Consider the following 20,075-nt stretch of genomic DNA (forward strand, 5'->3'; position numbering starts at 1 on the left):
TTACACTAGAATACAGTAATTTTTTCTTTAACTCCTCTATACCTGGTCGATATCCCTGTACCGGTACTAAGTATTATTCCTACCAGCCCACCCCGCAGGGTCCTGTTAATAAAGCGCTGTATTAGTTTATAATTGATCCTGATTTAACTTGACTTAAAAATTACTGCTTTACAAAACACAAATTTGGCCAAAGGTGAAAATGCCATTGTCATCTGGGGTGGAACACCCAGTGACTATCTCACTGGAATTTGATAAGATTTCTACGTAAAGCAGTCGGATTGATTGTGGTCCAGCATTCACCGATTCACTCCAATAACTCGCTCGCCAGCGGTCAGTCACCTCCGTATCACTCTGCTATCGCTACTACCATGGATTTTGCTCCCAGGAAATTCACTTTTTGATTCCTCCACCGATGTGAAGGACTCCGTCTACTCGACTGTTTCAAGTCACCCAAAACATAATTCTAGATTTGAAGCTTTTGTGACTGCAAGGATTCATACTCTTAGGTTTTTTCGGTAAAGTAACGTAGGAAAAAAATTATAATAAAATAATAATAAATCACGACGTTTCGGAGGCAACACGAGTCTCCGTCTTCAATTGTAATTTCCACGGTCCCAGCTGAAGACGGCGACTTGTGTTGCCTCCGAAACGTCGTGATTTATTATTATTATTTTACCTACGTAACTTTACCGATTTTTTTTCAGAGTATCACCCAAACCATGTTCAGAGCCACTGCACTGCAGATAAAACCACTGCCTTTTTCATTGCACCGCTCGACTTTGGAATTCCATTCCACGGTCTCTTTTTTCTTCTTCTCAAAGGTCGTATTTACTTTGCGAAATTCAAGAAACCATATCAACCCTCATCGACCACACCGTGAAGAGTACTGTTGGTTGCTGGCCACTCGGCACTTTGGGCTTTTCGGCCTGTGCTCGGTAACCTCGATGTGAAAGTGAATTAGTGTTCTATTGAGTGTGGTATTTTTTTCTGAAAGACAACTTAAAAAATGCACAATGAAACACACACACTTTTTGTGACATTATATTGCAGACATTAAGCATAAGGAAACTCATTTCAGAGGCGACATGTCTGTAACATCTCAAGACAATCAAGTTCTATTAGACAAAACCACTGACGGAAAAAAAACCAGCAAGCCGAGACAATCCCTTCCAAAATCAGGCCAGCATCATTCCTACAATAACAGTAATATCCACAATTATGAAATGCTCAAGATATGTAAATACATTCAGTTCTGACGTATTTGGGAGAATTTAGTTTGGAAGGGCCGGTGAATTGATGCGACAATCCGCCATTTTGGAAAACCATCGTCAAGGCATTTTCCAGTTTTACAGCGACATGAAATATAATTAACACATTATTATTTGAGCGCTATGAACATAGACGCATGAAATAACGACTGCCTTTAGCAGACGGTGTTGTTCCAATGCAGTTCAGAGTTCGCAACTTTATCTCACAACGAGGTTTGCTCGTGCACACGAAGGAGCTCCGGTGGTGTAAGTCAAACTGGAAAATGCCCTTCCCTTTGTCGCTCTCCGCTGCATCTGAGGGTCGCACGGCATTGGACATCATTTCAAAGCATTGTACAACATTTCAAAGCATTGTACAACATTTCAAAGAATTGTACAACATTTCAAAGCAGCCACGACAGTACAAATGCGAAGCCCGACACAGCCCGATGCTTTAAATTGTACGATATCTATGGGACCTTTTTGGCAGTATCAAAATGATAGAAAAAACACATAAGACTAGGCTTGATCTTTTATGTCAAATAAAACAGGTGTCAAGATGTTCAAAGACCAAATAGATGCCTATTGCAAGGCATCAAGTCTGTATTAACCACACACATACTTGGGGCAAAACATGCAAACAAAGAAACAAACATGCTCCGAAATTTTTTTCCCAGATGTCCTGTGCTTTTTACCGAGTGGGTAACTTTATACCGCGGTAAACCCACTTTTATTTATTATAACAAATTGTTTTCATCACGTTTCGCGTAGCATGTTGTGGTGACTTGCACCGTCAAGGTACATTAGTTAATTTCAATAAGTTGACTGTACGCCGTTTTCCTAATCCAGTTCTAATTCCTGTTTATCAAAGTGGTGGTACATTCCTGCAAGCATTTCAATATCACTGTTCATGAGTAAACTGAGAGCATTAATTTACTCAGCAATGGGAAGGGATTAGGGGATCGTTTCGGTATGAAAGTCCCTCATCAAGGACTTCGTTACATAAATACATATTTTACTGTATAATACATGATAAATGAAAGTAATGAATGCCCTTAATCTGGCCTGAAGTTATTAAACAATTCCTGTTCAGAACATACACACTTTCTATAAGGTAACATATTTCTAACCACTTCCCGCCAACAACAATCTTTAAATGTTGAAACCATTCACGAGTATTACAGTGTTCCTAAGGTGTGTTTTTGAATGGTCAGCAACATTTAAAAACGTATTAACAGGCAATGAAAGTGCATTCGATAACAATGCAAGCAACTTTAGGCGTTGCATTTTTACAGCGCACTGGAAGAAAAAAACGTGAGCAATACACAAACAAAAATCACACATTTAAGAGCCTAGTATTAGTAAGCGATACACTACAGCAACCAGCTGCATCCAGGGTCACAGCACTACTTTCCTGCACAGGATAATATTAAAACGACATCTTTCACGTGGAACTCATTCCTCTGTTTCCAACATTTATTTGTGTGCTATACTCACTTTCTGAAAGACACTTCACAACAACTCATGTTTGTAAGCACGCGTAGCCACGGCATTGCTCGATCAGATCATGCTCCCTTCCGAATAAAACAGTGGCTTAAACATACGCCATCCGTCTACTCACTTAACCTATTTTCTTTACAGACTGCGCATGGCAATACACATAGCCGATCATATATCGTTTGAGCAAGTGGAACATTGCAAAGCTACCTACAGGAACATGTTCAGAAAACAATGTACAAATCCTAAAGCGACATTTTCTACTAAAATTTTACAAACACAAAGGGCGATTAAAAAGTCCATGGGTCTGACAAAATCTGAAAACCCAGAAAAGTCCGGAGAAAATAATAATTGACATTTTATTTCTGATAAATCTCGACGAAATCATATCCCAGACCTGGTTTCTCTCAGTGACATCCACGTTTCCACATTAAGTGAGTCACTTTGCATGGAAGCAATTTTCTGTCGACAATTAAGAGGACGTGTAACTGAGAGCGAATTACTTAAAAGGCAAGATAACTAGAGCCTTGGAAAAGATGGACAACTTTGAGAATGAGCTATCCAGTAAAGTCAGTTTCATTAAGCTCACACATTGTTTCTGTGTCAGACCGCTTACTTTGTGATCACACTTTGTGTCTTCACAGACACGTGGTAATGTTAAAAAAGTATAAACGTAAGTGAAAATAAAAACTCCCACTTCGATTCTTATCAGTGTTATGCAGCATATTAAAAATCAATCTAGTCCGTGTACCGTACCCAGGTATTTATCCACAGTCAAAACCCTACCTAAAATGATTTACTGGAAATGAGTCGAAGCAAATCCTTACATTGTATACTGCATATATAGTGAGGAAATATTTTGATAGTACTGCCAAGTTAAAGGCAGATGTTGTCAGTGTGTCTGGTGTTAGACGTCTCTGAAAATGTCTTGTGAATCTTTTATGCTGCACACAAATATAATTATAAGTGACTGATATACATGACATAAGCAGAGCTCAAACCAAACACTGGAAAAATAAACAACAAAATGCAAGAATGAACAATGTCCGACAGTGGTTCTCTAAATGCAGTTATACATATATATTTTTTATAAAGACAGGGCAACATTTTGTATGAAAAATGTGTTGTCCGAAATGTGTCCTGGACCAATAACAGCGGGTTGGCTTTAGTTTTAGCAACATTTTTCAGAGTTTTTCAGAGTTCATAGTGCCAGAATATGTCTGATGTCAAAAATATTACGCAAGGCAATTTAACGTGTTACGATTTCGAAGTTCACTGGGCCCAGTGTTGTTGTCACGCATGCCAAACGAGAGCCATGGAAATTGCTACAATTAAAACTAAGATTGCACATGAGGGAACACATTCCACGTGGACTCCAGTCCATGCCATCTCATTACTACAGAATTTCCTTCATCAGAAGACAGATAAAAGCCAAAGCTGGATGGAGGTGCGGTTAACTTGCAGAACTCAAATTTTCGCCTCGGATATGCAGAGGGAGTTTATCTTGGAAAATGAGCGTACCTGTACGCCCGGCCGACACAGCGATTACGTTATTACAGCAGTTTCGAGGTGGTTCGCTTCAACCGGGAGAGATTAAGGTGGCGTGATGAATCGGCAGCCAATTGTGAATCTAGCCAATTGTGAATCTAGCCAATTGTGAGTTGTGAATGAGCCGTGCTCAGAGCCACCTGGAGAGTTAGACCTTGATTGGCAGGGGCAATGAATTTGTAAGCTTAGCACAATGTTGCTATCTTGTTGTATGTGGCTAATTGGGTAACACATTAAAATCAAAGATTCCAATGAGGAAAAGGACACACCTCGCGAGATATTAACGACCTCGCCTGATATACAGGAGGTCGTAGGTTCGATTCCCACTCTTACTCCTATATATTTGGAGTTTGTGTCTCTCTTTCTGGTCGCGTGGATTTTTCACCGGGTCCTCTGGTTTTTCCCTCCACTTTAAAAACATTCCACGTGATAAGCCACTTATCACATTTGTGGCCAGGTCGCTTCTGAAAAAAGAGCTGTATATCTCAGTGGGCCTTGCCTGGTAAAACATTTTTAAAAAATGATATTCGATGTTAAAACTCACCTAAGATATGGCTTGCCAAAACAAATGCAACTGGGACACAATGACCTGGAATGCTGAATTAAACGTAATTTGCATTCAATTATTTCAATATGAACATACTGTAATTATGACATACTGCACTGGCACAGCTATGTACAGTGCATGTAATTACAGTACATATATATAAATTGTATAAGGGGTCTTCTTTCAAAACATGCGGCTTGAAGAAAGTTCAAAGTGGTGCAAATGTACTGCATACGAATTATGCAAAGCCTGTGAATATAGGTTTAATTTTCACGAGCACATGAAGCAATACATACACGGTAGCTTTATTAGAGAGTGCAGAAACCTCCCCAGGATTAAAGCAACCGGCGTGATGACGCCTACCGAGACACGGGAACATCTATAGACAATGGCATCCACTCCTCCCCCTCCCCCAGTGTGGCATGGAAACGAATGCAAATTAGTGTGCGGTGCTGTACATAGCCAGGCGGTCAGTGCGTCAAACATTGAGTCGGTCTGCACGGCGACGTGAGCAAACGGCCACACTCCACACGGAGGAGCGAGATTGGCGTTGTGGCAGAGACAATCGTCTCATGCCAGGTGATCGCAAGTTTAAATCTCGGTCGCGAGTCAACCTTCGGGCTCATCATCTCGCCAGGCTGCGTAAAATGTCTACCGCTTTGTGGCAATTTTTTATTGTGGCAAATTTAAATTGTGTCCTCTTGGGTGTGTTGTGGCACGGGTGTCGGAGTGTGTGTGCATGTGGATATATGCGCCGCCATCGATATGATGTTCCAAGACAGCCTGCCCTCCTGGTAAGCAAACCGGATTATATGCCTACCCATGTTCCAGACCTGATGACTATGTGTTGTGAACAAACGCACACACACACACACGGATATCTATCTATTTAAAATATGTAAGCGTCCTTGTACAATAATGCATATACACATGGCTGGGATGTCATCAACGTTGTCACGAGTCCAGGTGGGTCAGTAAAATCGGCCCCCCTTGGAAACTTTGTGGGAATTCAAAAGTGGTTGTGTTCTGTGGAGCAACTGGCTCCTTCCATGTGGAAAAAAGCCGCATGAATGTGGAAATTCCATCTGGACTGTCAATAGAGGTGAGGACGATCAATTCTCAGTTGAACACGGAGAGTACGGAGACTACCTTGCTCGCACTGTATAAGAAGTTATCTTTCTCTCCGAGGTAGGCGATTGAATCATTATCGCATGCACAATCACTACCAAGCCCATATGCAGGAAGCAGGCTTACGTTGACTATCCACAGGGTGATCGACCCTGTCCCAGAAATATGGACAGGCACATATCTTTTTGTGTGTTCCCTTCATATAATCGATTCCTGGTCCTAATAAAAACGCCAGTGGCAAGTTCTATCTGAACCTGTCCTCAGCATCCGTGAGGTTAACCCAGCTCACATTGAATACCTGGTGCAGTGTGGTCATGCACATTAGCAGGGGCGGTTTCTTCATTAGGGCGATTGGGCGACGCACCACCAATGTCATTCAACCACAGAGTCACGCTAGCCGTCACTGTGCCTCTAGATATAGTCCAATCAGCGTCATGCTACGTTCTGTGGAGTACCGCCTCTTTTTAGGCGATTTCCCTCCAGCTGAGAATCGCCCCGAATGTTCCCATAGACTTACATTCAAAGATGTTTTTTTTCGAACGGGGGCGCTGCAATGCATTCTCTATGGCTTCCGGGAGGGCTCGCCCTAACGTGCTTACATCATCAAACGTGCTTACGCCATCATACGTAAGCACGTTTCATCCAACAATATAATTTGTCGCCACCTAGTGGAATCTTTAATAAAATAAACTTGCGTGGTTTGTTTTAATTGTGAGTATAGAAACAAACAAGATGTATTGTAAGAGTCACTTTATTTTTCATTAATATTAAAGAAGTGAAGTTGCCTTTACATGCTTAAGCTGTTAATTTATCCATTGCATGGGTGGACCTTATCCTTATCAATCATCCAGACATTTGCCCCCCCTGAGAGATTTTGCAGGAGCTGCCACTGCACATTAGCACTGGGGAGACAACAGTAGCTGGGCGTGGATGTGCTCTAGGCCACACCATTTCTTGTGTGCCGTGCCAGACTAAATAGGTGCTCGCGAACAACACTCGGACCACAAGGGTACAAAACAACAGCGGAACAAAGGACTCTTGTCTGTGTGTTGCACGTGCTGTATCGTTGTTGAACTTCTTTCGCACCGTACGCTGCCAACCGGGTTAATCGGAGGTGCGAGGGGAACGGGCTGCTGTGGGGACCGTGCACGTTGTATCTGGGTTAGTGTGGGCGAGCGTGCACGTTGAAAGTGCGGCGTGCGAAGGAGGAGCGGGAGACGATGGAACGACAGGGGGGGTAAGAACGTTGGTGGGGGTTACAGGGACGACGGAGACACTTAGAGGGAGATGTTGTGGGGGGGGGGGGGGATAGGGTGGTGCTCTAGGGGACGTCTTCACGAAGATCCCAGCAGAAGGGCGGAGGAGAGGAGAGGAATGGCACAAGCCATCAAGGCTCCCCAGAAAGACGCTGCAGTCACTTGTCCTCCTCCACCGGGATTCGCTTCTGAAGAGCAGAAAACAAAACAGGCAAGACCAATGTCAACGCATAGAGACACATTCACGTTGAGTTGATAACTGCTGGCTTTAATAGTATTGTCACACTTCTATGCCGAGTTAGTGTCTCCATGCTCAAACGAGAATGGGTCAGTGTCCATTGCTATTTGGTAGCCCTGAGCTCGTAGTGGAAATTCCACAGTCCCATTGAAGGGGTTGGTATATTTATAGGACCACTACTGTTGACTTTCCCACAAGTGGTTCTCATTTCCTGATTTCAGAGTGAAGGTGGGCCAAGTAATGATTGTAAGTTAAGCAGGTTAACCCGTGGCCTCATGTTAAAGGCACTCTGCACCAAGAATAATTTAAGTTCAATTTTGCTTGAGTGGGCTATATGGTGTGGCTGCTTTTATGAGTTCAATGATTGGCATTGTAAGTATTTATATCATTTACTATTTTACAATCGAACACATGTGTGTGAGCACGGACTAACGCATGGCTACGCGAGTGGAACGTAAAAGTGAGCAGTAGGTCATGTTGCAGAATAGTTGATAACAGCATGATTGGAGAAAGGCATCAATGCGTTCAAACAAACCTTGAACTTGCGATTTGGTTTCCTGATTGATCCTTCTTTCAACTGCAAGATAAAATGTTCAATACCATAATTACTACCATCATCATCATATGTTTAGCTGTGCAATTGATAATTGAGGATTCTAAACATTTCATGACAGGATAGTGTACCAGACTTGAAAGGTCAAAATAAGATGACAACGAAGGAGTTATATATAATTAAGAAGAGAATGTTCCAATGGGTGAGAGACATGTACCGAATGAGCCTTAAGGGCAGGTTATCAAGACACATCTGGCACTCATCCAGAGGTCAGCAACCAAAGGAAATAGAAATAATGGCAGGCCGTAGTGGCGCGACACGTAATAGTGGACAATGAAGGTGGAGTCTAACAGTGAAAGAGTCACGGGGTTTAGCAGAAGAAAGAAACAAAGTGATGGCGATATGGTGGCATCAACAGCAGTGGCCCAAATGACCTCTTGACCTTGCCTGCGGTCCTTCTTCATCTTCTAGGTGAATGGCATATTCGTGTAAGTAATACATCCAGGTTTAAGTCTGCGAGCCATGTGATAGCTTTTTGAGTAGCCAGAGAGCGGGGCCTGCAGAATGCAGTGCTTGTGATATGGTCCATTGTTTGGTTTGGGTGGCTGCTACATGCTGTGGGTCGTCATCTCTAATTTCACACTCATGGAAGAGGTGTGTGGAGCTGCGAGCGGTCACTCTCCTGAAGCGGTTGATGGATCCACCACAGTTTTCTTTCCAGAACAAAGCCGTGCTTATATATGTTTAGCTTCTTTCGCACCGTACGTAGCCAACCATGCTAATCGGAGGTGTGGCGCAGTGGTGGGGCCCTCAATGAGGCTTTGATTAGGAACATCTGCAGAAATCCACGGCATTTGCCAGAGGTCGTCAGTGGACCCCTGCTTAATCCGAGTGCCTCGTGTAGCGATCCCAGATAGGTGACCGGGACCTCAGAGAAGTTCATGGGGGGTTGAGCGGGTTTTTGGTGGAACGGAAGGGCCTGTGCTTCCTCGGATTTTTTCCCAGTTGGTTTTATGTAATGCTTTCAGAAGGATCCCATGTCTCCAGACGGTGTCATTAGGCGGACGAGAGGTCTTTTGTGGTGATGCCGATTGTTTTGCTTTCGCTTAAATCCAGCTTCGATGTATCTGCTGAGGGAAAGGACCTGCTAACAGCAGCTTCTGGCAGGTCGAAGGCCGGCTTGTTTGACGGGGAGGTGTGGCTCGACTGTGGGCGCGATGCGTGCGACCATTGTGTGCTCCATCAACTTGTACGCCGTCGATAGCAGTGAGATATGCCTGTAATTTCAGGCCCAATCTTCTGGTTTTTTAGATTTCAGCAGGGCAATGCCCTTTTCTCCCTTCCAGGCTCTCGGAATTGTGCTGCTTAAATGGACGTCGGGAAACAAGGCCGCTTAGCCACTCTAGGCCGACAGGTCCCACGAGGAGGTGATAGACGATTTTGTTGGCAGCGTCTCACGGCACATTTTTTTTGTTTTAAGCGGTACACTGGCGCCAAGATGGTCAACCAGATTCTACGCTCTGCAATTGGGAGTGTGCAAAGTTGAATTTGCTGCCTCTACCAGTGGCTGACGCCTTTGCCTCGTATCCAATTATTTTGAGCTCCTTTCGCTTTCGAGGCGACCAGTGTAGAGGTGATCATGCATGAGAAGAGCGGGAGGGGTGGGTGTGATGTTAATAAGAGGAAGGGGGAGAAGGAGTGCTGAGCCACTGGAGCTATGCACTTTAAAATCGAAATTGAAAATTCATTGCTTGAGAACTTCTTTTTGCGTTTAGTTTGTTGTCCTTCCCCCGCACAACTCCCGATTAGCACTGTTGACTACGTACGGTGCAAAATAAGTCCAACATATATATGTACGTACAAGAGGGGGGAAGGGGGAGGGCATGGGAAGGTGCAAGCTCACCATCCGTGATGGAGAAGTTGAAGCGTCCGGGTGGCCCTTCCCCGCCGACGCTCATCGCCCGAGTCTCCACCATGTAGTCGCCCGCCACCTTGACCTTGAGAGGCACCGTCGTCTCCTGGGTTATGAAGTCGTGACGCTCGATCGGCCGCTGGTTCATGGACCAATACACGACCTGCGTAGTGGCAGCGAGCACAAACAGACAAAAGGTCCCCCGTATAGCCTTCACAGACTCTTGGGGCAAGAGCTGTTAGCGAATGGCACCTGTGAAGGCTGGTATGGTGCACATGGGGGTGGTGTGGTCATCACCACGCCCGGCTGCCTTTGTCTCCCCAGTGCTGGTGTTTACACATCGTGCTAGAAACTCATTGAAGGATGAATTGATCTATTTTACGTCAGACTCGGAATACTGGACTCACAGTGCTAACCGCTACTGCTTCAGTGCACTGTAAAGACACACACACAAGCAATGCTGGCTCTTGCAGTCAAAGCAGTCATTTGCATGACACCAATGCCACCCCTTATGCAAATGATTCACCTTGAAAAATCAAAGCCATGAAGCTTTAATACACGACTGGCAACTGAAAATTTGAAATTAACAAACTGAAAAGTAATATGAATATACAACTGCTCAATTAGATAATTTTGAGTTTTCTTTTAAATCAGGGAACAACTAACCTCTGAATACGATGAAAAAAAGATACCATTTGATAGGTCACACTCGACTTGGTGTACTACTCCCTTACACAAGTCTCTGTAATCAACAAACATACATTGCCATCGTGCCAGATTGCAGGCGGTGTCACCACGCCCAGCGATTAAAAGACTGCGATGATTTAAACTGTCCAGCTGCCAACAGTTTAGTACAACATGGCTATAACAAACGGTCCCAGCTGCCAACAGTTTAGTACAACATGGCTATAACAAACGGTCCAGCTGCCAACAGCTTGGTACAACATGGCTATAACAAACGGTCCAGCTGCCAATATGCGGCTCGCGATCAGAAGGCCGCCACAGTTGAAGTCTCAGTTCGCGGTCGACTCCGCCCTTCGTTCCTCCGGCGTCTATAGAGTGAGGGTGGTTCTAATTTTCACTGCAGCCGTACACCCCTTTGCTTCACAATCGTTACATTTGTTTACGTTAACAAATGCATAGGTTCGATGAAACTAAATCGTTGCAATTACGTGCCAGTGCTTCATTTGTGTTTCGATGATTTACCTCGTAAAAAGATCTGGCCATGTCTCGCACCCCCAGGGTGTGCGTGCACCCCAAGTCAAGAACCGCTGCCACAGGATGAGTACACTTGTGTGATATGCCAACAGTGGCTGTTCCACAGATTTAACTCTCCCCGGCCATAGGAATGTGAAATTTCCATCGCTGCGAACAGGAGATGATCACTGCCCTACCCTCTGCTTGTTTAAGCATCAAACTGATTTGACATGTTTCAGAGATTTAGCACATATGTAATGTAAAGGGTAAAGCAACCTCAATGTTCTAACTATACTATAAACTATTTTTTATTTAAATCAGGTAAGGCCCACCGAGCTATACAGCTCTTTATCAGAAGCGACCTGGCCACAAATGATAGCTCAACAAAGTGGCTTAAAACGCGGAAATTTATTGCAGCCAAATACTCTTCAAGTCACGGTTCTAAATGTGTAGGGAAAAACCGGAGGACTCGACAAAAAAATCCACGCGACAACAGCGAGAACAAGCAAACTCCTAATATAAAGGCGTCAGGGTCTGGATCGAACCCACGACCTCCTGCATACCAGGCGAAGTAGTTAACCTCTTGACCCAGGTGTCAACTCACCCTGTAGCCAGTCAGGGTTGACTCATTGGAGTGTGCTTTTATGGGACTCCAGGCCAAGACGACGGTCAACTCCTGCTGGCTCTTCATCTTAATAACCGGTACCTCTTGAGGAGCTGGAACGAAACCACAAAACGCAACAGACAGGAGAAGTGCATGCTGCTGAAAAGGTCAGAAAGGTTGGTGTCCGAATCACTCCATCAGGTTGCAACTGTTATATGACGGTGATGTGGCCTAGTGGTAGTGTGTTGGGTACATATTTATTGCGCAGCTTCATGGTTTGAATCCAGTGACTGCCCTGATTATTTTATTCCAGCGTAGTTACCGTAATAAGTCATGCCGGCTTCTTCACAGTGGATGTCAAAGCTCTCCTGACGTCATTTGCAGGAGCAGGCTATTTAGAACTTTGTAGGCTATTGTATTCTGGCGTCAGGGTCTAAATTGGCCAAGTAAAAAAAAATCCCTGAAAATTACTCAATTTGTAACATATGTACTGTAGATATCAATCATCTCCCCCTACTGGCAGCAGACAGATGCCCCTGGTCACTCCCTTAAGTTCCTGCCTGATTAAACAAAATAAACTTGAACATGTGTCCAGACACTGAGACAGCAACTCACCCCATTTGTCTGAATAAACCGATTGAATGGGTGGAGGAATTCTTCTTGTTTGTCTTCGTGTTGGGTATGTGGCTGCAATCAGGGCTACATTTGGTGTGCCGAGGGGTGGTGTGATGCTATCTTCCCCGCCTGGCATGCAGGAGGCTGGGGTTCGATCCCACCCCTGACGCTTGCATATCTGGAATTTGCATATTTCTCCCCGTGGTTGTGTGGATTTTTTCTCCGGGCCCTACGATTTTTTCCCTCCGCATTTAGAAACACGCATTTCAAATTATTTTGATTATTTAGCCGCAATGAATTTCCACGTGAAAAGCCACTTTATTGAGCTATCAATTGTGGCCAGGTCGCTTCTGAAAAAGAAGCTCACAGCTCAGTGGCCCTTACCTGGTAAGATAAAAAAAAGAAATTAGTTGTATTTGTGTATAGATTTGTTTAACTTTTCTATACTTTGCACTCCGATCGTGTTTTTGTATTGTTCGTTGTTATAACCTTCTAAGCTGCCCCCTTACTGGACATCGGTGAAAAAAAGTGCTTAAAAGCTCATCGGATGCCTCGAGTCTAAATCGTGTGGGCCGAGCGGCGTACGCGAGGGCTGCGTGGTGGCGTTGACTGTGTCGCTGGGCGGCCCCGAGCCCGCTCCGTTGTAGGCGCGCACGTTGAGTAGGTAGGTGCTGGACGGCTGCAGGCCAGACACGTGTGCAGCAATGTCGTCTCCTTCCGTCTTCACGTGATCCGCAGACTCCTCCACCTCCCCCTTCTTCCAGTAGCGGATCTGCCACGACGACGGTTAAGTGGGGGGTGAGGATGCCGGGGGGAGGAAGGGTCAGGGTTAGGAGGGTTGGGACACAATCACAGGTCAGCACCCATACAATTTCAAATACACCAGTACACTAACACTTGTACACACCCGAATACACTAAATACATGAAGTTAAGCCATACGGACTGTTTAGGCAAATGCTGTTAGTGGTGGCATAGTGTGCTTAGGAGCTTTCTGAACCATTGCTGGGACTCTGCTAGGCCGATTTTAAAGAAGGAAAATGTAGACCAGGACTGAAACTGGTCATACTTGTGATTGCTGTATCCCTCATGCATTGTCTGAGGGCAGTAATTCTGTTTCCTGTGCACTCAGAAGTAACTATGATCGCAATAACAGCTGTTTGTTCATTGGATCGCATCTAGAGCTGGGACACTTAGTTGACTGTGTCAATTAATCAACTAGGAATTATAATCGACTACATCTTTTTTTGAGGTCGATTCCTCCAGCCCCGTAAAAAATTGTGGCCACCCCCACATCCTGCCTTCTGAAGGTGGGAAACCCCCTGCAAGCCATGCCCAGTGTGATGCGGCTGATGACGCTGATGGCATCACCAATTCCTGCCTGTCACCTCCCTTTCAGCAACACTTTGGGGAACAACGGCGATATTTTTCTGTTCACAATTCATTCCGTATTAACTTATTTGTCGAGTAATTCAACCGGTAGTCGTTAAGAGTAACCAGAATCAGAGTATTTATTCATACTGGAGGAACCCAATGAGCTATAAAGCTCTTTTTCACAGATATCCAGTCAGGGAGCAGTTGAGAACATTACAACACTCAACCAACACAAAAACACAACAGGAGTGCAAAGTATAGGAAAGTAAACACATCGCTTGAAAAAAAAATACAAATTAAACCATAAAACGAATGGATTACTCCAATAATTGTACAGCCCAGCTCTAGTCGCGTCTTTCCACGAAAGCATGAGCTGGGAGTTTTTGGAGCTCTTCCTCACCTCGTAGCCCAGCAGCTTCCCGGTGAAGGATTCAGGCGGCACTTCCTCCCATGCCAGCGAGATTTGGGAGGCCAACGTGCCCCTGACGTTCACGCCCTCGGGTGCCCGAGTCGGCTCTTTAGCGCAGACGCATGGCGAGAAATGCACAGCGCAGCAGCAACAACAACAACAACATGAGTTCGCACACGGACGCAGAACCTCTCGCTGTGGTTTTCAGACGGTTCATAATGACCGTGTCAGAGCTACTATAAACTGGTTGTTGCTGCAGGTATATTAACCCTTTCCAATTTCGATGACGTACGTGTACATCAACAAAAAGAAACCGGAAGAAAAACTAAAATAACTTTATCAGTACTGAGGCTCCCACAAGGCCATGCGGTAGGGCGTGTGGCACTGTTTGCCGCCAGCTATTGTAGAGTGCGGTCGTGTCGCTACAGATCTATGCAGTGAGAACAATGTCTTTAAAAAAATGGCACTATGCCTCTCTAAGTAAAATTTACGCTGAGCCGCTTGTGCATTCTGAGATTCAGCAGTGAACGGGACCCACTCTGCAACTTGCAGACATCTTGGAATGGGAAAGGGTTAATTGTCAATTATGCGCCATTTGCTTCACAGTGGACATTACGATACCGTGATGTAATTCGAAAAAAGTGGCCCATTGCGTGCTGGCGTCATAGTACAAATATGCCAGAATTGAAAAATTATCTACAAATGACTCAATTGGATTACACATATTGCTCGTGAAACATCGCCCTCTACTTTGAAACGGCTGCAGAATGTGTGATAGCGCTGAGCTATAAAAAAAAAAAAGGCGCGTATACTAAATGTCCTACTACTGTTAACATTAATACTGAGCCGGCAACACGGATACCTGGTTGCACCCATCAATTTGCTCCACTTAAGAAGCCGGTTTAAGGATGGGTGACTGAAACCTGGGTTTGAACCAAGTTGTTTGGTGGTTCTAGGACAAGCTTAGTGCTCTGACAGGCTTAACTAGGCATGTACCGACTCACCACCCTATTGTGATTTAATTCGCTCCCACAATGCTGGGTCACGATTCTTTGTCCAGTTTTGACAGTGTCATATTGAATTGTTTCTTACTTGTAAAGTTTTGTCTACTCCATTTAGAATATTACCTAAATGCAATATTAGCATATAAATTGCAATAATTGTCGTATAAAGATTCTGAACTGCAAATTTGATACGTGTAACATAAGCATAAGAATTTTAATGAATGAATCATTATTATTATTACATACCCGGTTTTAACCGCGAGCGAACAATTGACGTCAACTGTTGGTAAATGTTGAACGGTCACTGAGGACACCGTGAGTTAGCATGGACACATTTTCACAGGAGGGAGATATGTTGCAATGTGTAATCCCAAGTGAGTATTCTGCTGGTATTTTTTCACCGTTTTGCTGTTTTGACCAATACCAGTTACAAAGCGTTTTTGTTCTTAGCTATGGGAAGAAACCGAACAACCAGTTTAGTAACCCACGCGCGACATTGTGAGAGCCACACGAACTCCACGCGGGAAGGCGCCCGAGTCCGGGAATCGAACCCAGGTCCTTCTCGCTACGAGGCGCGAGCGTTCTGCCACCGCGCCGCAAACCTGCCGCCCTCGTGCGCAAAGGGAGCAACGGGGTGGGGCAGCGGCCGGCTGACTCACCGTCCTCGGCCGAGTAGACGAGGGCCACGTGACTGTAGGGCCCGTCCCCATTCTGGTTGAAGGCTCGAACCTTGACGTAAAAGGGCATGTAGGGCAAGGAGCTGGCGTTGGGGTGCACGTAACGCGCCGAGTCTGGATCCGGCACGAGCGTCTCCGTCCAGGTGACCGTGCCGTTGGGCCGGAAAGCGACGACGTAGCCGAAGCCTGGGCCGTAATGGTACTCCCGGGAAACCGGCTAAGAGGCAACACAAACCAAACAGGAGGAAGGTAGCAGCAGCGCGGGTTAAAAATGGCCATTGGCCAGAATACTATACTACTGTAGATTCTAGTTGTAAGTCAATGTTAATAACTACATTCGAAAAACGTTTTGCTTTTGGGATTATTCACCACTGCTAACGCAGTGTGATAATTCTTAATTACAGTTTGAGTGGAAATACAGAAGGAAATATTCATAAGATCATGAGAGATGGATGCGGTTTTTGGGAGGCTTCTCATCCAGCAGTGGATTGACCGTGGCTGATGTAGATTATCAGCTCTTATTGCCAAATCGTTTTAGATTTCGCATAAGATGTATTACTGCTATAATGCGCCAAAAAAGTCTGTTGGTGTGTAACGTGCGTGACGTCACTCCACATAACACCCCCCCCCCCCGTCATTAATATTCATGAGCGGGTGGATTGCTACACTCACGCAGAAGAAGGTCGAGTGGAAAGACATTTTCGCAAATTCGCTTTAAGTTTGACGTTTCTTTATGAAAGTGAATCTAATATATATATCTAAGCAGCAACAAAGTGTATTTGGTGTCTTTATTTATTTCTTCGGCACTTGAGATAAAAGGTAAGTCAAATTTATGCTTGTACATTATGGCAAAATAGACATTTCTCGTGATTTTCCAGATATTGTATCGATTTCCAATTAATTTCAATCCCAGCGACTGAAAGCAGAAGAGAATAAAGTACCAGAGCAATGAATTTGAATAAATTGAAGGTCAGTTATATTCAGTTCTACAGTGACACGAAGTGAGGTGTTTTATGACATAGTTTCGTGCAAGAATCACTTTCATTAATATAGTGCTACAGTGAAATGCAGTGAAGTGTTTGATGACATACTTTTGTACAAGATTCACTGCCATTCCATTTACACAAGATACAATTAATGTCTGCTCAATTTTTTCGTAAATATTACAGCTTCTGTCCTAGGACGGGCAAAAGACTAGTATAAATATATTTATACAAACATACTTATGTATAAATCCCAATCGCACTGTTGGAATTATTTGACGGGTTGAGAAAATTAATTTTCCACAGAATGTGTGTCGGGGGATGACCCGGGAAGCAACACAACTCCCTCTGGAGTCTATGAAATTGGACTTTCTGAACAAATCACCAGAAAGGGCTTCTTCATGCCACATAAATTACGACGAGTGGTTTCCGTCACGTTCGAAAATTCGTAGATGTGGTCCTCACAGTGGAGATGCACTCAAGTAAGACCTACGTTTAAACAACGGGTATTTTTTGTGGCAACTGAGCTGAGACCATTACCCCCTGTCACCTGCAGAACCAGGCTTGATCTCCAATGGCAGCCTGGACTTAGGCCAAAGTTATCAGCAGTGTTCATACACGTTTAAGTACGTATGTACGGATATCCATTGTAATTTATATGCATGCAATAACCACCCTCCCCAATAGGCCTTTGCACCTGATTGTGATTATGGGTTTACTCTCCAACACACCGGTGTGCTGTACTAGTAACGAATTGGCACGTTCTGTTTACGTGACAAACCGTACTAATTGGTTGCGACGGGTGGATGTTGGGTTTAACGGCGCATTTATATTTACGCGATCTAACCCAAAAACCTCTATTATGGTAACATTGGTCGTGAAAACCTACGTGTATGCGCATTTATTTGTGCACACACGTTTCCCTGAAAAAATAAAATCACGCAGCTACAATTAAAGTCAACTCAATAGGGTTTCATAACCCAACACCGTATGGTACTCTCCATGCTTTGCGAAACGGTTGTAGTCCTCAGAGCTGTAATATACCAAATTAAGTGAAAATGCTATTTTTTTTGTCAATATTTATTTTTTATTACCAATTATAGTCGTGCTATTGGCATATAGAGACCAAGTGTCAATTTGGGAGTCTTGTATTACAGTACATTAGTCTGACACGTAGGCTTTCGTGACCAATATTATTCATAGTAAAGGTTTCTTTGTGTTAGATCGCTTATGAATAAATGCGTCGTTAACTCACCACCACCTGTCACAGCCAATTAGTAAGGTTTGTGACGTAAACAATTCTGGCAAAAATTGCCCGATGATGCAGGATGTAATTACCAGCTAAACGTCGTACTCAAATCATAAATATTGTGGATTTACTCTCCAACACGAGGGTGGGCTGAACTAGTAACTAACTGGCACGTTTTGTTTACGTGACACACCCTACTGATTGGCTGTGTGTGAGGGGGGGGTGATGGCAGGTTAACGACACATTTATATTTACGCAGTCCATTACCCGATGTTAAGAGAAAATAGTCTGCAGAAATGGACATCGCAGTGCTAGGGAGGCTACTGAGGTCCCTTTCGAGGGATAACTTATCCACACGAGCGCGCACTTTCCAGTGTGCCTTGCTAATAGAAGAGATGCTCGTCGCATAGCAGCAACAACCAAACATTGTCTACATTCTGAAAAAAGCTGCAAATTTTGTCCAGTTAGGTGGAATTCGCAAACGAAGGTGATGGCATGTTTTTTGTGTGTGTGTGCAGGCATTTGGCAAACAGGGTCGAGGAACGTCCCTCTGCTACGCTGCCCTTCACAACCTGCGCTGATCCATGGGCGAATGAAAGGCCTGAATTTGAATCCAGGGACCTCGGCGCCGGTGACTCTGTGTTTCTGAGATGGGCATTAAGAGCGCCCCCCCCCTCCCCGAGCCACCCGGGCACCACGATGTGCCGTGTGGGTGTTTGGCCGTAGGACTCACGGTCCACATGATGGTGAGCTCCCGGTGTCTCCCTCCACCACCGGTGATGCCGAACGGAGCAGTGGTCGGTACTGGAGTGAGAACAGAGAGGGTGATCTCGTTAGTGGCACTCGCTCTTGTCTCCCTTCCTCATTCTCTCTCTCTGTCCCTCATTTGGGAATAAAGACTTGAAAACACACATTCATGCGTATACACAGCGAAATGTAAAAAGCTTAATGATTGGAATTTACATTGAGAGACAAAGTTCAACATGTAAATTCCTGATTTGAAGTTTTCGTGACTGCAGGAATCCATACTCTTTTGTTCTTTCGGTAAAGTCACGTAGGTATAAAAGAAAATAAATCACGACGTTTCGGGCGGGACACAAGCGTCAGGTGACTACGTGACTTTACCGAAAGAACCGAAGAGTATGTAAATTCCTGTTTGCTTCGGCCTCTTGACTGTTTTTTCAACATACTACATGCATATTTGTGTATTACTATTGAGGATGCGCATGTCACGCTGTTTCTGCATAGCGTCTTGAGATGCCAATGTATTTAATTATTTGCATTTTAACCGAGCGCCCTTCACATCTCATTTCAGACATTTGAAAGGGCACCCCCCCCTCACAATGGCCGCTGTCCCTGTGGACAGGTAGGCGACTCATCACCCGCTTTGCCATCGGCCATGAGTCTGGCAGTAAGGCAGACTCATCGCTACGTGTAATCCCAACTTGTGGGCGATCTTTCTAAATGTACTCGTTACGAACGACGTCAGGGGTTCTCCTTGACGTCCACCGTGAAGCCGATGGCGCGCACTCTGTGGTCAATGCACTAGCAGCGTCAACAACCGGGGCCGCCGCAAGCCGGATGAGAACCGCGAGCCTCCTCCGCAAGGGGCGGCGGGCACGGCGCTTGCCGCCGAGCGACTTCGCCGCCGGGAAGACGCTCACCGTCAGGCAGCGTGCGGACCGGGCGGGAGGGCTGGCTCGGCTCCCCGAAGCCAAGCGTGTTGATGGCGATGACATGGAACTCGTAGTCCAGCCACGGCCGGAGACCTTCCACCCTCGCCGTGTCTATGTTTCCTTCGATCTCCTGTGGAGCTGATCGCAAAACACCCAGGGGCGGCGGAGCGGGGGGGGTACAAAACAGACGGAGGGACAGATTGACGAAACGTAGAAGTCAGAGGGGTCAGCTCTGCAGCTTACACTAACACGTGCACATACTGGCACAACAGGCATGCACTGACTTGTACACAGAAGCACAAAGACAAAGATCCCCCTTACAGGCTGAGAAGACTGTTGGGGCAAGTGCGGTTTGCGAGCAC

General features: G+C 45.0%; 1 protein-coding gene across 2 annotated transcripts in view; it reads right to left on the reverse strand.

Annotated features, from left to right (window-relative positions):
• Positions 1–1,025: 1,025 nt before the first annotated feature.
• Positions 1,026–20,075, reverse strand: part of LOC144721227 (contactin-2-like) — a 120,131-nt gene continuing 101,081 nt past the window's right edge. For both annotated transcript variants that reach the window (XM_078598673.1, XM_078598674.1), the window contains exons 17-25: positions 19,702–19,851; positions 18,771–18,841; positions 15,788–16,022; positions 14,116–14,231; positions 12,928–13,114; positions 11,728–11,840; positions 9,918–10,089; positions 7,997–8,038; positions 1,026–7,411 (exon numbers count right to left, since the gene is read on the reverse strand). In XM_078598673.1, coding sequence (XP_078454799.1) covers positions 7,302–7,411; positions 7,997–8,038; positions 9,918–10,089; positions 11,728–11,840; positions 12,928–13,114; positions 14,116–14,231; positions 15,788–16,022; positions 18,771–18,841; positions 19,702–19,851 — 1,196 coding nt within the window. In that variant the 3' untranslated portion in view covers positions 1,026–7,301. The remainder of the gene's footprint in view (positions 7,412–7,996; positions 8,039–9,917; positions 10,090–11,727; positions 11,841–12,927; positions 13,115–14,115; positions 14,232–15,787; positions 16,023–18,770; positions 18,842–19,701; positions 19,852–20,075) is intronic.

This window comes from Lampetra planeri, chromosome 11 (genome assembly GCF_965212315.1).
Source record: "Lampetra planeri chromosome 11, kcLamPlan1.2.h2, whole genome shotgun sequence".
Taxonomy (NCBI): domain Eukaryota; kingdom Metazoa; phylum Chordata; class Hyperoartia; order Petromyzontiformes; family Petromyzontidae; genus Lampetra; species Lampetra planeri.